Source organism: Marmota flaviventris, chromosome 5 (genome assembly GCF_047511675.1).
Source record: "Marmota flaviventris isolate mMarFla1 chromosome 5, mMarFla1.hap1, whole genome shotgun sequence".
In the NCBI taxonomy this organism is placed as follows: domain Eukaryota; kingdom Metazoa; phylum Chordata; class Mammalia; order Rodentia; family Sciuridae; genus Marmota; species Marmota flaviventris.
Window position 1 is genome coordinate 25360687 of NC_092502.1, and position 17163 is coordinate 25377849.

The 17163-nt window shown below is 37.3% G+C and overlaps 1 protein-coding gene across 1 annotated transcript in view; it reads left to right on the forward strand.

Moving 5' to 3' along the window:
• The window catches only part of Gemin5 (gem nuclear organelle associated protein 5), a 43651-nt gene that overhangs the window by 11464 nt on the left and 15024 nt on the right, over positions 1-17163 (forward strand). The window contains exons 10-20 of the mRNA XM_027938640.2: positions 665-747; positions 1664-1800; positions 3451-3524; positions 4409-4590; positions 7211-7350; positions 8351-8522; positions 10236-10463; positions 12235-12348; positions 12740-12862; positions 14394-14489; positions 15304-15441. Of these exons, the coding sequence (XP_027794441.1) occupies positions 665-747; positions 1664-1800; positions 3451-3524; positions 4409-4590; positions 7211-7350; positions 8351-8522; positions 10236-10463; positions 12235-12348; positions 12740-12862; positions 14394-14489; positions 15304-15441 (1487 nt within the window). The remainder of the gene's footprint in view (positions 1-664; positions 748-1663; positions 1801-3450; positions 3525-4408; positions 4591-7210; positions 7351-8350; positions 8523-10235; positions 10464-12234; positions 12349-12739; positions 12863-14393; positions 14490-15303; positions 15442-17163) is intronic.

The following is a 17163-nucleotide window of genomic DNA, read 5'->3' on the forward strand; positions in this document are numbered from 1 at the left end:
CAAAAATATTTTAGTTTTAAATTACCTTTTAGCCTGGTACAGCGGCATACACCTGTAATCCCAGCAACTCAGGAGGCCAAGGCAGAAGGACTGCAAGTTCAAGCCAGCCTCAGCAACATAACAAGGCCTTAAGCAACTTAGTGAAACTCTGTCTCAAAGTAAAAAACAGGCTGGGGATGTAGCTCAGTGGTTAAGAGCCCCTGGGTTCAATCCCCAGTCCAAAAAAGAAAGAAAGCAGGAGATATGAGAAAAAGCATACCAAACTTGCCAGATGTATGGGAGTAATATTTTTTTTTAATATTTACTTTTTAGTTGTAGTTGGGCACAACACCTTCATTTAATTCATTTATATGTGATGCTCAGGATCGAACCCAGGGCCTCGTGTGTGCTAGGCAAGTGTTATGGGAGTAACATTTTTATCTGGGTGAAATATGTTTAGGGCTTAATCATTTTGGTTATGATGGGATATTATTATGTTGTATGTTATTTAAATGTTTGCTTTTTTTATAGTTGAATATTTGGAGAAGAGTAATGCTCAATAGTTTTTCTATAATACAGCAACTAAATTTATAAATAGGGACTTTTGAGAAAAATATGGTGTATTTTTCACCGTGCCTTTTAGTTTAAATCTTTATTTGTTCTCCACCTCTCCTTACCCGCAAAGACCTCCCCAGATTTCTAGCACATATCATAAGAAGACTGTGTACACGTTAGCTTGGGGACCACCCGTACCCCCAATGTCACTTGGTAAGTGTCTGAGCCATTCTTAACAAATATAATTTCTTTTCTTCAATTTAATTCTAGGATATGAAAGTAAGAAAGAGTCATAAATGTTCTAGTGCAGTGACTGCTTGGTTGTCTGCTAGTCCTAGGGGTCCATGAAAGCAATAGTGGCAGGTTACAAATTAGAATTGCAGAAGAAAACATTTACCTATAAGCTTCTCCAGACTGCCCCCACAACTCTTAAGCATTACTGTCTTTAAACTTGAACTTTTTCATTTTACGTAGTTTTCTCATGCTGGATCGTGGCCTTTGACTACTACTTTTCACCCCTTTCCCACTTCTAGCCCCTCAGTCTTGTCTTTCCCATAAGTGATGGGTCTTTCATAATATCTTTTTGAGTGTATTCAACGAAAGTCTTTGATACACTTTCCTTAACTACAATGAAACAACTGTAAATTTCCATAGTAATCGCCTTACTGTGGAGAGGATAAATAGTATCATCAGAACTCAAGCAGCATTGGAATTATATTCTGTTCATCCAACAAGAGGATTACTATAATACTTAGAAAATCACTCCTTTGAAGATACCTCCTTATAGCTAGTCCTGGGAAATCCTGTAGCTTCATGTATTTAAATGCCCAAAGTAAAGTACTTATTTCTAGAAGAAAATGTGAATTCTCTAAAGCTTTGAATGTTAGAAGAATGTTTCAAGTGAATGTGTTCCATCATAGAATTTAACATAAAATTAGTATACCTTTTTACTTCTCCCAATAACTCTTCAGATGGAAAGAACAGTAACTTTATTCTCATGTATTAGAATGCTTCAAATGCATAATTCTTTTTAATTCTTAATTCTCATAGTAGGGCATGGTCAAATCTGTAATAACAAATAGTTAAACTGGTGAAGTTCAAGACTGATAAGTTTTCTTATCTCATGTAGGAGGAGAAGGAGACAGACCTTCCCTCACTTTATACAGCTGTGGAGGGGAAGGAATTGTCCTACAGCATAACCCTTGGAAGTTGAGTGGGGAGGCCTTTGACATCAACAAACTCATCAGGGACACCAATTCATTCAAAGTGAGTTATCGTGATCTGGAGTTTCCTGTTGGATTCCTCTGGTTTTTCCATCTTGCATACTAAATGCCATTCTTAGAGGCGGCTTGTCAAGTCAGACATTGCAGATACCGTGAAGCAGGCTGTGAGTGAACTTAGGTTCTAATATATATCTTAAGAGTCTTTATCCTTGAATCCCGCCCCCCCCCCCAAAAAAAAAAGTGTCTCAATTGCAATAGTGATTTATGATTTTCAGATCTCTTTTTTTTTGGCGGGGAGGTATTGGTGATTGAATTCAGGGGTACTCGACCACTAATCTACATCCTCAGCCCCATTTTGTATTTTATTTAGCAATAGAATCTCACTGAGTTGCTAAGCACCTCGCTCTTGCTGAGGTTGGCTTTGAACTCATGATCCTCCTGACTCAGCCTTGTGAGCCGCTGGGAATACAGGTGTGCTCCACTTGATTTTCAGATCTTGACAATAAACATCCTTTTTATGCCAACCACTTCAACCAAAATGATACTGTGGCAAAAATGGCCCTGTCATATGGTTTCTAAATGTGGCTACAGATTTTTTTTTTCTCAAGACTGAATTGGAATTTTGTCTTTAAAGGAAATAATTTCAGAATTACAAAAGCTGCAAAAAAAAATACAATTTTCTTGTTTCCTTTACCTAGATTCCAATATTTAATCACTTTTGCTTTAACTTCCTATTAATGCATGTGTATGCCAGAAATGTCTTTTAAAGTCTAACCATAAGATTTCCTTACCCTTTCAAATGAGTATTTTTTTTTAATATTTATTTTTTAGTTTTAGGTGGACACAATATATTTTATTTTTATGTGGTTCTGAGGATTTAACCCAGTACCTCACGCATGCTAGGCAAGCGCTGTACCTCTGAGCCACAACCCCAGCCCTTCAAATGAGTATTCTTTTTAATCACTGCTCAATATTTTTGTATGGCCAGAATAAAAATATCACTTAATCATAAATTAATTATATTCCTTCATTGTCTAAAGTGTTATCTATACATTAACCTTCAATAATGAAAAGAAATTACTGTTCTGACAAGTTTTTAGTTTAGTGGCAATTGGTTATATGCATCAAAAGTTTATACAAGGAGTCTGAACTGAAAATAGAAATTTTGAATCCCTTCACATAAATGATAGATGAAAAACTTCTGGGTGTGTGTGAGATAGGATTAAAAAGAAAAATAAAACTAAGAAAAGAAGAGGACCCAAGATGTCTTAGGGACCTACAAAATATAAAGGTGGCAAGGGTGGGAATTCTGGAAAACTGAAAGGATAAGAAGAAAACAAGAAAAGCTTTTGTTAAGGACCAAGAAACCTTCTGGGAAGACTAGTGGGCACATTTCATTCTTCCCTGTGGGACAAAAGTTGCTTCAGTTAATTTTATTTCACAAGGTTAAACATTGTAGATGTTTAGTTGTTACTGGTCTCTCTGTGCCATTTTGGAAGTCATAATAAGAATTTTTGTTCTTTGTAATTCTTGAACTAATTAAGAAGACTGTTTAGGAGAATGGCTGTTGTATAATTAGAACATGTTTTAACTCTGGGGACTCCCCCCCACACCATCCTGTCATCACTGATTTATAAGATGTGTGGAGAAAAGAACAGTGTTTATAGTCAGGATTGGTTTGTTTTGCTTCTAGTACAAATTGCCTGTACACACAGAGATCAGCTGGAAAGCAGATGGCAAAATCATGGCTCTTGGCAATGAAGATGGGTATGTATTTGTTTTCTTAAAAAAGAAATAACTTTGCAGTAGTACGTATTTTGAATCACAAGCTGGCTGATGCCATCTGTAATGTTAATGAGGGAAGCCACGTTGTAATTCATATTCTGATTTATCATTGATATCTTTAACTGATCCAGGAGCTCTCTGCATCTTTGAGAACAGCAGAATTATTTAGATTAATTTTAGTTCAAAGATAGCATTTGCCTATAGTATGTTTAGGCTATTTTATGCCTCACAAATGGTCATCTCCTTCATTAAACTGCCTTCATTACACTCCATTTTTAAGAAATAATACTAACTTGGGTGCGGTGGCACATGCCTGTAATCCCAGCATCTCTTTAATAATAATAAGCAGAAATCCTTTGTAGATCTCACTCCTTCCATTGTTAGTCACAATGACATACATAGTCCAAGTTCATACAACGGTCATTAATTCTTTTAGCTTCCCACCACCATGTATTATTTATTAATGCCTAACAAATACAACTTTCCAGACAGTGTTAGAATTTTTATTTATTTATTTTTTTTTTAGAAATAATCTCTTTTTTATTGATTTTTTAGTTTTCGGTGGACACAACATCTTTATTTTATTTTTATGTGGTGCTGAGGATTGAACCTAGCACCATGCGCATGCCAGGCAAGCGCACTACTGCTTGAGCCACATCCCCAGCCCATGTTAGAATTTTTAAATGCTGAATATGCTTATTTCATAAAGCAACCTTTTATATCTGGTTCTCCATGAGAGAATGGCCTTTACGGTGAGTATTATCTCATTCTATTTCACCTTTCCTAGACTGGTGGATAAGGGAGCTATTTGTTTGCACTGCACTGTAATTTGATTATCCCTCTTGTCTTGGTGTTTCTTATTCCAGATCAATAGAAATATTTCAGGTTCCCAACTTAAGACTGATCTGCACCATCCAACAGCATCACAAGCTTGTGAATACCATTTCCTGGCATCACGATCATGGCAGCCAGCCTGAGCTGAGCTATCTGATGGCCTCTGGCTCCAACAATGCCGTCATTTATGTGCACAATCTGAGAACTGTCCTAGGTAACTTTGGTTTCTTCCATACTTGGGGGGGTTATATTGCTCATTCACCTACTTTCCATTCTGTTCTTTGTATGTTTTTACTTTATTTTTGGCTTTTTTTTTCCTTTCTTTTTTTCCTTTCAAAAACACTGTATTCATCTTACTCTAAAAGTCTTACAAACATGACAAAAATGTTAATTTAGAGAATGAAGAATACATACACGTATGTGTACGCATTATATATTATTATATTTATATTGTGAATTTTCTTGTACAAATTCAAAACATGAAAATTTGGTATTAGCAAATATGTATTCATTCCATAATATGAATACACCAGAATTTATCCATTCACAATTGATTATCATTAAAATTATTTACATTTTTTCAGAAGTAATATTACTTCTGAAATCTTCAGGAGCATGACTAGTTTTCTTACATAAAATTTCTAAAAGTAGATGTGAAGAGATGTGGACATTAAAAACATGATTTTGGGGGGGGGGGCTGGGGTTGTGGCTCAGTGGCAGAGCACTGAGTTCTCAGCACCACATATAAATAAATAAAATAAAGGTCAATTGATAACTAAAAAGATATTTTTAAAAAAAAAACAGTTTTTTAAATAGTTAATGCTGAAATCTGTCCCAAAAGCTGCCAGTTTATACTCCCTTCAGCAGGGCTGCTGTGTTATATCCACCTTCGACACACAGCCCATTCCCATCTTTGATGACATCTAAAGCTCATAATCTTGTGAGATGGCTGTTGTTCTCCTCACTTCACTCATGTAGAATCTGAGGTCCAGTCCAAAGAGGTTAGCTAACTTCTTCCACAGCTAGTATACGACAGAGTCGAGACCCAAGCTTACAGCCTCATCCCAGAGTCTGCATGTGTTCTAGGAATACTATTCCTGCCTGGTAGTTTAACTTTTTCATGAGTGATTTACCTCTGAAGGAACCTTAAACAGCTTTGAGTCCCTTTCAGCACCTACTGATAACCACAGTTCAGAAGGTCAGAAGGGCTTTTGCTTTTCGTTGTTATTGTTTTATTTTGTTTTGTTTTTGCAGTATTGGCAATTAAACAAAACCCAGGAGCACCCTCACTGACTCACATATCCAGCCATTTTGAGACAGGATCTTGCTAAATTGACCAGTCTGGCCTTGAATTTGGGATCCTCCTGGCTCAGGTTCCCAAGTCACTGGGATTACAGGCATGAGCCACCACACCTAATGGATCTTTCTTTATTTTTTTCTTTTTAGTTATCTTTATTTATTTATCTTTAATTTATTTAATTTATTTGTCTTTACTTAATTTTATTTTATTTATTTATTTATATGTGGTGCTAAGAATCGAACCCAGTGCCTCACATATGCCAGACAAGTGGTCTGCCACTGAGCCACAACCCCAGCCCCAATGGACCTTTCTTTTTAATATCAGGGAAATGAGATTACATTTTCCCCCAATATATAGAAATTACCTATCACTAAACTGTTCATAGTGTTGCAGAGTGATTTCTTTCAGCAATAGTGAAAACAGTTGATTTTTAATTTCTGTGGAACTAATTTTTGTTTTCTGAAACAAAAAAAAAAATTTTTTTTTTATTCTAACAGTCACTCTCCTGAATTAAAAGCAATGTGGGAAAAGTATTAAAGTTTAGACACATTAGGGTTGTAATAATACATAGTAGATACACTATAACTAATGAGCATTGTTAAAGAGCCAATCCTGTCCTTGTGATTATCCACTTTGGCAAAGGACATCAACTTATTTTTCATAGCAGCACAGATCTTTGTTTTTTAACTATTTATTTATTTATTCATTCATTCATTTTGGGTACCAGGAATTGAACTCAGGGACACTTACCACTGAGCTACATCCACAGCCCTATTTTGTATTTTATTAGAGACAGGGTCTCACTGAGTTGCTTAGGGCCTCACTCTTGCTGAGGCTGGCTTTGGACTCGTGACCCTCCTGTCTCAGCCTCCTGAGCTATTGGATTTATAGGAGTGCACCACCACACCCAGCTACCATCCTAGTTTTGATATTTTTATCTTCTTTTTTTTTTTAAATAATTCAGTTTTTAAAGGAAGTTGCAATAAGAATGCAAAGACTTTCATCTACCTTTTGCCAGATTCATTTAGCATTTTTGCTATGTTTGATGAATACTAAACTTTTTTTTTTTTTTCTTTTTGTGGTGCTGGGGATTAGAACCCAAGGCCTTGTGCATGTGAGGCAAGCAATCTACCATTTGAGCTATATCCCTAGCTCAAAACAGTTATTTTTTTACAAGTTCCTACAATTTGGTTTTATCTGGGATTTTCTCATAATTAGCTTGAGATTATATGTTTTTATCTAGAATACTGTACCATTAAGGATATGTACTTCATAGGATTACATCTAAAAGTCATTATTTTCATTGTGATGGCTTCTGGAAGGAAATAATAATAGCTAACACTTTTTGTGTTAAACCTGTATTTGCCCAGACCCTGTTAATAGGCCCATATACTTAGCCACTAACAGTATTATCTGCTAAAAATCAGATCTGACAGAATCTTGACTCTTGCATTAATAAGAGTTAACACCTTCATCTAGTCTGTTTTGTTATTGCTAGTAACAGTAGTAGTAACATCTTTCTCCTACCTTTTAGAGAGCAATCCTGAGGCTCCAGTGACCATTACAGAGCCCTACCGGACCCTCTCTGGACATACGGCCAAGATCACTAGTCTGGCATGGAGCCCACATCATGATGGAAGGCTGGTGTCTGCTTCCTATGATGGTACAGCCCAGGTACTGTTTTGTCCTGGCCACTTGGGCTCTCACTAATTTAAACTCTGTCCTCTTCCCCCTCCCCCTCCAGTTGTGAACATGTTTTCCATCTCCACTCTCACCCTCTACAGAAAGAGATTATCTGAACTCTAGAAGGCATTTTAGTTTTATCTGGACCCTTAGCAGGCCAAGCCGGGTGACATACCATGAATATGGTAGGATAAATTGATATGAAAAGTTCTCTTTCTTCAAACAGAAAAATGAAAATAAAGATGAGCTGCCAGGCCAGAGCTATGTTGAAGAAGTTTAGGTGTTAAAACCAGAATTGACCATAGCAGCTAGGGAACTAACATCTGTGATTGGTGTCTGTCTCAGTATTGAATTGTAATTCAGTTGTTTGCACAAACTGGGAGCCATGAAGACAGGCCTGCTTTCTATGAACTGGACACAAAGATAATTAAAGAAATAACAAAGCAGCTAATCATTTGTCCAAGGACTTGGGAACAAAAGAATTACCTATGGGAAATTATAACTCCAATTTCTAATGTAGGTATGGATTATTTTTTTCATGATGCCAGAAGCCCCAGACCAAATATTAGCAGATAGATCCAGTTTGGAACAGTGTGATCCATGGTGCATCAATAAAAGCCCATTCAGAATCTCCCTTTAGGAATACCTAAACTCACTGGAGCATATAAGCCTCCCACGTGAAATAGTACTGTGAAATTGAACTCCTAAGAGAGAAATTACAAACCACATGAGGAAATAAAGAGCCCACAGGTTTTTGTTTTTGTTTTTTTGTTTTTTAATGTTTTTTAGTTGTTGATAGACCTTTATATACCTAGTTATATGCAGTGCTGAAAATCGAACCCAGTGCCTCACACATGCTAGGCAAGTGCTCTACCACTCAACCACAACTCAACCCCCCCCTACAGATTTTTTTAATTGAATAAATTATGCCCCCCCCAAACAATAGAATAACCAGAAAATTTATTGTCATGTATGTGACTTCTGGTTTCAGGTATGGGATACTCTCCGAGAAGAGCCTCTTTATAATTTCCGAGGACATCGAGGCCGACTGCTTTGTGTGGCATGGTCTCCTTTGGATCCGGATTGCATCTACTCAGGGGCAGATGACTTCTGTGTATACAAATGGCTAACTTCCATGCAAGTTCATTCCCGGCCTCCTCAAGGTCAGTCAGAACATGGAACCCATACAGTGCTTGCCTAATTCCCTCTCTCTCTTGCTCTCTTAATTGAGTTTATAAGAGACAAGCAAGGAAGACATTCATGCAGGGGGTCTGCAGCCCATGCAAAGCAGGCAGGCTTTGGGGGCTGAGAACAACACCCTCAGACAGTAGCAAGTGTGCCTAGGGGTCAGATCTTGGTTGCTAAATATGAACCTAGAACCTTCCTTTATGCCAGAAAGGAAAGATGAACTCAAAGAATTAAGGAGACACATCAGAAGGACACAAAAGCCAGCTTGACCAAATTTGAGAGGATTTGTACTTGAAAATAAGTAAAAGGAAAATTCTACTCTGGCCATAAGCAACTGGAAAAATTAGAATATATTAAGCAACTAGAAATTTCCCCAAAGGAAATGAAATTATGTGTTCACATAAAGACTTGAAGAATGCTCATAGCAGCTTTATCTGTGGTTGCCAAAAACTAAAAACAGCTCAAATGCTGATCAGTAGATAAATGAGTAAATCGTGTAGTATCCCTGCAATGGAATTCCACTTGGTCATAAAAGAGAAAGTAACAGGCGAGATGCAGCTTAGTGGTAGAGCATGTGCTTAGCACGAGACCCAGAGTTCAGTCCCCAAATCAAAGAATAGAAAGGTACTGATAAACAACAAAATTAGTGAATCTCAAAAAAATTATGCTGAGCATAAGAAACTGAACACAGAAGACTACATACTATATAATTCTATTTATGAAGCTCTAGACAAGGCAAAACTAGAGTAATAGCAGGTCAGTGATAGCTTGGGGCGGGGATGCATTTCATGGTGGTGGGTTACACAATTATGATCTGTCACAATTTATCAAAGTATTAAAAATGTGGGTATTTATTGTATTAAATCATTCCACAGTACAGGTGATTTTTAAAATAAGAATAAAAACTTAAAAAATGAGTAACACTAACAAATTATACTCTAATGAAGAAATTCATACTGATGTAAAAAAAAAAAAATCCATGGATGCTTAATAATAAACAGGAGATATTTTACTTTTTCGGTGGGTAACCTACAGTATGCCCTATTAATTTAAAGTGATTAAACCAAACAATGGAACAAATAAAAATTACATGCTACCTCATAGGTAGGGCTGCCCTGAAATGAACACAGCTTCACTTCTGTATATTCCTGCTGAAAATGCATAACTGAATCTTTAAAAAACAGCAGGCAGACCCAAATTGAAGGGAAATTAACAAAATTACTCTCCTGTAATCTTCAAATTTCAAGTCATGAAAGTCAAAGAAAAGCTAAGCAACTCTTCCAGGTTGAAGGCATGGACGGTCCAATGCAGTGGGTGGTCCTGGTTCAGTTGCTTTTGCTATAAAGACATCCTTGGTGCAGTTGGCAAAAGTTGATTAATGAGTGTGGGGAGTAGATAGTGTAGCAGTGTTGATTTTCGGACCTCAGCGGCTGTGGCATGGTGATGTTGGAGAAAGTCTTTCTTGATGATTTAATGAAATCTCAAAAGGCTTGGTTAACATTGTGATAATAAGACTATAAAACTTCATTGGGAAGAAAAGAAAGTAAGGCGAGTAAGGCTGTCAGAGCAAAGAGTAATATAATGATGTACTGGAGATGACCATCCAGGGCACTTTTAACCATGAATGTGTAGTTCAGCCTGTGCTTTTTTGTGATTTTTTTTTTTTTTCTTTTTTGTGATTTTTGCAGGCAAAAAAAGTATTGAATTAGAGAAAAAACGGCTCTCTCAACCTAAGCCAAAGGCCAAAAAGAAGAAAAAGCCCACCTTCCGTGTGCCTGTAAAGCAAGAGTCATTTGACGGGAACGAAGAAGAGGGCATAAAGGAGAACTCAGGACCTGTTGAAAATGGAGTGTCAGACCAGGAAGGGGAGGAAGAAGCACAGGAGCCAGAGTCACCCTGTGGCCTTGCTTTAGTGGGTGTGTGCAGATACTGGATGCCACTAACTCTTAAGATTTTGTCATATCTAGGAAACTAAGCTGGATTCTTACTCGGTCTGAAATTTCTATCTCTGACTTGCCTTATTTCCCAACTACTTTCTTTCCTCATTTCCCAACTCCCTAGCAAGCAACCTTGGTTGCTTGGTGCAACCTTGGTGTCTTTGGTGCGTTTTCTTCAAAGCTTTTAAAGTCTCTAAAATAAACATCTTTGATGAAGGAATAAAGGAAATAGAACCCTGTAGAGAATACCAGGAAAAGGTCTTAACAGTATGACGTTATTGGTCATATCTACTCAAAGAAGCCACTGTCCTTTAAAAATGTCTGACTATACAAGCCACTCCTCTCTGGGAACTTAGGAGTTCCCACCCATCCTCCCTGGAGCTCATTCCTACCTTTCTGCCTTATCAGAGGGAAACTGAAGAACAGTTGTTAAGTTCTTCCATCCAGTTAAGTTATATGGCAGTTCTCAGATTTCTCACACACAAAAAAAATTCCATTACTAATTTTCAATAATGTATTCTAGTTCATGTTTGAAGAGAAGTAATTGTTAAGGATAAGTAAATTGTTGTAGATAAGTAAAGTGTTAACACTTTTATCCTTTTATATACAACCTTAAATATCGGATGCCTGTTACCAACTAAAAAATATGATTAAGTAGAAGACAGTATAAATAGAACTGATGATTTATGTTTAATTCTAAAACACTATTTTTGATGTGGCAGAATCAGTGCAACCAGAATATATAGTATAGAGGCATCCCTGACCTACTGTGTCCCAAAGAATGGCTGCTGGACCCGTAGTCTGGGTTAAAAAAAAAAAAAGCTAAAAACATAATTTATATTTTAGGTTCATCAGAATGTCTTCATATCACCTAATGGTTATACAAATGTTCTTTACTCCTATAGGCCAACAGGATTTTTTGGTTTTGTTTGTTTTGGTATCAGAGATTGAGCCTAGGGGTCCCAACCACTGAGCCACATCCCCAGCTCTTTTTTTTTTTTTTTGAAACAGGATCTCATTGAGTTGCTTGAGGCCTTGCTAAATTGCCAATGCTGCCTTTCAACTTAGGATCCTCCTGCCTCAGCCTCTTGTGCCACTGGGATTAGAGGCTTGTGCCACCCTGTCCAGCAAGTTTTGTTTTATTGTTGTTTTTGGTTTTTAAATATTTTTTTTTTTTGAATAGTTGGACATAATACTTTCATTTTATTTATTTTTATTTGGTGCTGAGGATCGAACCCAGGGCCTTGCACATGCTAGTCATAACCCCAGCCTGGTTTTTTTGTGTGTTGGTTTTGTTTTTTTGTTTTGTTTGTTTGTTTTTTAAGGGAAAAAATATGTGTTTAGGATTATGGGTTGTGATTCTGTAACATGTATACTTAATATTCTCTAATAGTTAAGTTATTCCTTGTTTACATAATAAATGTTATTACTATTTAGTGACCTAAATATATGAAAAGCAACTTATCACTTGAGTTTGAGGATAATGTAGTTAAAGAGGCTAGAAGTCTTTTTCTTAGCCAAAAGTTCTGATTAATAAACGTACAGGATTTTGAAACAGCCAGTTGGTGAGGCTGAGGAGAGACCACCCATACATCCTTTCCAAAGCATGTTTTGGTAATAGATAAAATTACATTACTAGGCCTAATAAAGCTCTTAATTAAAAATATATATATATATATATATATAAGTAAACTGAATTCTACATTATTCTTATCCCAAACATTTTTCCTGTTTTTCCTTTGTGGTGCAGTTTCTAGAGAACCAGTTATTAGTACTCCAGTTTCCTCAGGCTTTGAAAAGTCAAAAGGCACTATTAATAACAAAGTCACTTTACCGAAAAAGGAGCCACCTAAAGAGAAGCCAGGTCAGTATCTAATAATTGAAATACTTTGTTACATGCAACTGAGAACTCAAAAAAGTATTTGAGGTTGATTAGTTTGTTGAGGTTTTAAATATTTGTGGGTGTTCTGATTGTGTTTCCATCGGGTTCATTCTTTTTAAACATTATTTTAGCACTTGATGAAACGTTTTGGAGTTGATAGTTGATACATTGCTTCATAAATGTTACCAAGGGCATTTTATACATGGTGTGCACATTGCACCCACGAATTAAGTGTGAAAGTTTGTTTATAGGAGTAAGAACTTGTGTGTCCCGTAGTATCCCTCTAGCTAAGGTTGCAATCCCATAAGAGGTAATCATTCTGTTGTGTTTCTGATCTGCTCTTGAGACGGTCTGTACTTTGATTACATTTCAGAAGCCTTAATCAAAAAGAGAAAAGCTCGTTCCATGCTTCCTCTGAGCACAAGCCTGGACCATAGGTCCAAAGAAGAGCTTCATCATGACTGTTTGGTGCTAGCAACTGCAAAACACTGCAGAGGTACAGAAATACATTTCCTCGACCCATGTGTAGTCTTCTGGGAACTGGCATGTATCGGGTGCTTACTATTTGTTAAATTAATGAGCACAGATTCTAAAGTTGTTTTCTGTGTTTCTGCATTCTTTGGCATCCTTTGCACCCACTTTCACCCCCACACCCTGCTGTCAGACTCCCTGTTTAGTTCCTTTTAGATGTAGTGCTCTGCTTTAATTATTCTCATCTAGCTGCTACCAGCTATCTCTGTGCCCAAACCAGGATTTTGGCTTTAATATCTCAGCATAAGTCAACTCCTTCCACCATTTTCCCCGATTGAACAGTATCTTAGGTGCCATTTTTCCTTATTGGAAATACACTCATAATGTGGCAGTTCCTTTATTTTATTTTTGGAAAAATGAGAAATTACACCCCATTTGATTCAAATGTATGATATGTCAAGATCATTGTGTTGTCATGAGCAACTAATAAAAAAAAAAAGCCCTCATTTAATGCCCATTATTTTGATATCTGAGCAACTTTATTTTTTTTTATTTTCAATTTGTTGAGTTGTAAGAGATGCACATGATAAAATGAGACTCTGATAGTACAAAAAGAAAGTAAATCTTCCCCCAAAACCCAATTCTCCTCTTTTCCTCCCTAGAGGCTACATTATCATCAGTTTCCTGTGTCTTGCCAGAGATATTTTATGCTCTTTTTTACTATACATAGCCTTTGGATCTTTGCAAAGACTTCCTTTATTTAATTAATGATATAGTTTTACATTGTTTCCCTTATTGAAAATCAGAGAATGAACCTTTACAGTAGGTCCCAGTGTATAGTTTTGTTTATTTTGGTACTAGGGATTGAATCCAGAGCTTCTCTGCCACTGAGCTGTACCCTCTACCCTTTCAATTTTTTATTTTGTGACAGGCTGGCCTTGAATTTGCCTTGAATCCTCTTACCTCAGCCTCCTGAATATAATAGGCGTGCACCACCACACCCAGCTGTATGGCAGTGAATACGAAGGACACTCTTTGCCTGTTAGTTTTTTGGGGGGTTTTGGTTTTTTTGTTTTTTTTTTTTAATATTTATTTTTTTTAGTTCTCGGCGGACACAACATCTTTGTTTGTATGTGGTGCTGAGGATCGAACCCAGGCCGCACGCATGCCAGGCGAGCGCACTACCGCTTGAGCCACATCCCCAGCCCCTGCCTGTTAGTTTTGTTTTGCGTGCTTTTTATTTAGATGTAGCATTTAAATGTTGAATTTTAGGTTTCCTTAACATTTTTTCACCAAAAATTTTGTTCTGAGCAAACTACATTGTCTCTGGATTTTGCCCACCTGAGCTAAAAATTTTAGATATATTTTCATATTTTGCTACCTTCACAATGAGCTAGGGTCCCTTTTGGAGTAAATTAAGGGCACAGATCTGCTTTGCTTACTGTCTTAAGTGGGTGTTTTGAAAAACATTCAGAAGTTATTGGATAGGAAACAGTAAACTATGTGATGATTTCATCTGATTTTTTTTTTTTCCTCTATTTATTTTGTATTAACAGAGCTAAATGAGGATGTGTCTGCTGATCTTGAGGAAAGATTTCACCTGGGGCTTTTCACAGATAGGGCTACCTTGTACAGAATGATTGAAACTGAAGGTGAGGCAAATCCAGTCAACGTAATCCCTTCCGTATTCATCCTTCCCTAACATTTATATGCACCTCTTTTTGTGATTGCTATTCTCTGTTATTGTCATTGTAAGCACAAAATGACAGGTGCACACCTCAGCAGATTGAGAGAAGCCGTTTATTCATTCGAGGATTCAAGCACTCGGGCACTGTAGGGGCTCATTTCATGGATGCAACAGTGGTCTTTGGTTATAGGGAGGATTTGGGGTTTATAGGATACAATTAGGGTGGTTTCATCATTGGAACTTGTGGGCATGCCGGTTGGATAGTCAGGGGCTAGTTATTAAAAGATTAAAAGGCTGAAACTCATTGTTACTTAGAGAGATAGGAGCCCAGATTGTGAGGAATGGGTATTTTTGCCTCCTTCCTTCAATGCCTGTTGTAATTGGAAAAGGATTCCCAGGGACATTAATGCTTGGCTAACTTCCCTCCCTCCTCCATTTGCTTCATTTTCCTTTGGGGGCTATTTTGTAAAAATATTATTTTCCATAACTCCATGCTTTTACATATTTGCAAATATGCCCCTGACTTGGATATTTGTATCCATCCCCTGCATTATCATAATGCCCTAAACATGTTCATTTTGGGTGAGAGGATGCACATGAAAATAGTTGAGTGGGCAACTCACCACCCTGGTTCCAGGCCCCCTTAAAATCATTCTGGTAGGTGACTAATTCATAAGTGAGTGACTGTTTAATTTCCTCTTTCAGTCTGCCTGTTTCTAGAAATCATCAAAGACAGATTTTCTGAAACATCTTTCAAATACTGTCTCTCTTCCATACAGGAAAAGGTCACTTGGAAAATGGCCACCCAGAATTATTTCACCAGCTTATGCTTTGGAAAGGAGATTTAAAGGGTGTTCTCCAAACAGCAGCAGAAAGAGGGGAGCTGACAGATAATCTTGTGGCTATGGCACCAGTAGGTATGTTCTTTCTGACAAAAGTACTATCATCTAATATATAACCACTAAAAATGGCTCACCAGGGCTGGGGTTGTGGCTCAGTGGTAGAGCGCTTGCCTAGCATGCATGAGGCACTGGGTTCGATCCTCAGCACCACATAAACATAAAATAAAGATATTGTGTTCACCTAAAACTTAAGAATAAATATTTTTTTTTAAATGGTTCAATTCACTATAATACAGTAGGCTAATACCTCAACTCAGATCCCACAAGAGGGCAGGAAATTGACACATTAATGCCAAAAGCATAATTGGCGACACATTAGTCCATTCTGTGTGACTATAATAAAACACCTAAAGAAAAGGAGCTTATGTATTATGTAGCTCATAGGATAGAGGTTCAAAAGCATAATGCCAGTGTCTGTTCAGCTCTGGTGAGAACTTTCTGGTCAAAAGCATCATAGTGGTAGCACTGTAAGCAGAACAGAGGCAGACAGTAAGCCAGAGATCAGGGGAAGGTCAAGCGGCTTCTTGAGGATTTTTTGTTGCTTTTTTGGATTTTGTTTTTTCAGCGCACACATTGAAGATTAAACCCAGACTTTACACACATTAAATATACATACGAGCTATATCACCAGCCCAAGGTTTGCTCTTTCTCTAAGAACCGACTGTCATAGGAATCAGTCCATTCTATACAATCAACATCATTTCCAAGTGTGGTGCCCTCTTGACCTAATTATCATCCACTAGGCCCCCCTCTTAAAGGTTCTAACACCTCTTACCACTGCCACAGTAGAGACCAAGCCTCTAGCACATGAACAGGTACAAAACACATCTAAACCATAGCCAGTGAAAACTTCTTGAAGGACAGTTTGACCATTAATTAAAATACACATAACCTTTGGCTCAGCAATTCTAATTATAGGATTTTAAGTATATTCAGATACACGAATGACTTTCATCAAAGTGATGTTTATAATAGCAGAGATTGCAAGAACCTCTGTGTCCATCAGCATCAGTAAGAGACTGATTACAGCAGGTATATCCATACATTAAGTCTTTGTAGATACCAAAAGAATGAGGCAGCTGTATGCATTCTGTCATGGAATGGACATCCAAAATACAGACAGAAAAGAATCAGGGTATAGGTCCACAACGGAATATTGCAATATTCATTTGTATTTACACAGTAATGTAGTTACATATTCATAGACTGTTTCCTAAGTTTTGGTAATGGGTATTGCCTAAAGGGAAAGGAATTTGGGCAAGATATGATAGAAAGGTTCCAAGATAAAAAAGAAACCTTTTATGCCATCCTAGTTTTGTTTTATACTTTTTATCCAGTTATGCTATATATGTAGAGCAAGAAGTACACAAATCTTGAGTGTACAATAAATTTCACAAATTGAATGTACTCTCGTAAGCAGCACCCATATCAAGAAATATATCCTTACAGCCAAGCATGATAGTTCATGCCTGTAATCCCAGCAACTCCAGAAGCTGAGGCAGGAGGATCGCAAGTTCAAGGCAAGCCTCAACAACTTAGGGAGACCCTGTCTTAAAAATAAAGTGTTGGGGATATAGCTTAGTGGTTGAGCCCCCCTGGGTTCAATCCTCAGTACCAAAAAAAAAGAAAGAGAAAAAAGAAGAAAATATACCACTAGATAAACTCTGGAAGTTACCCCATGCTACCTTCCAGTTGCTCTTTCCCTTAACCCCAAAGGGGGTAACCACTTTCCGGAAC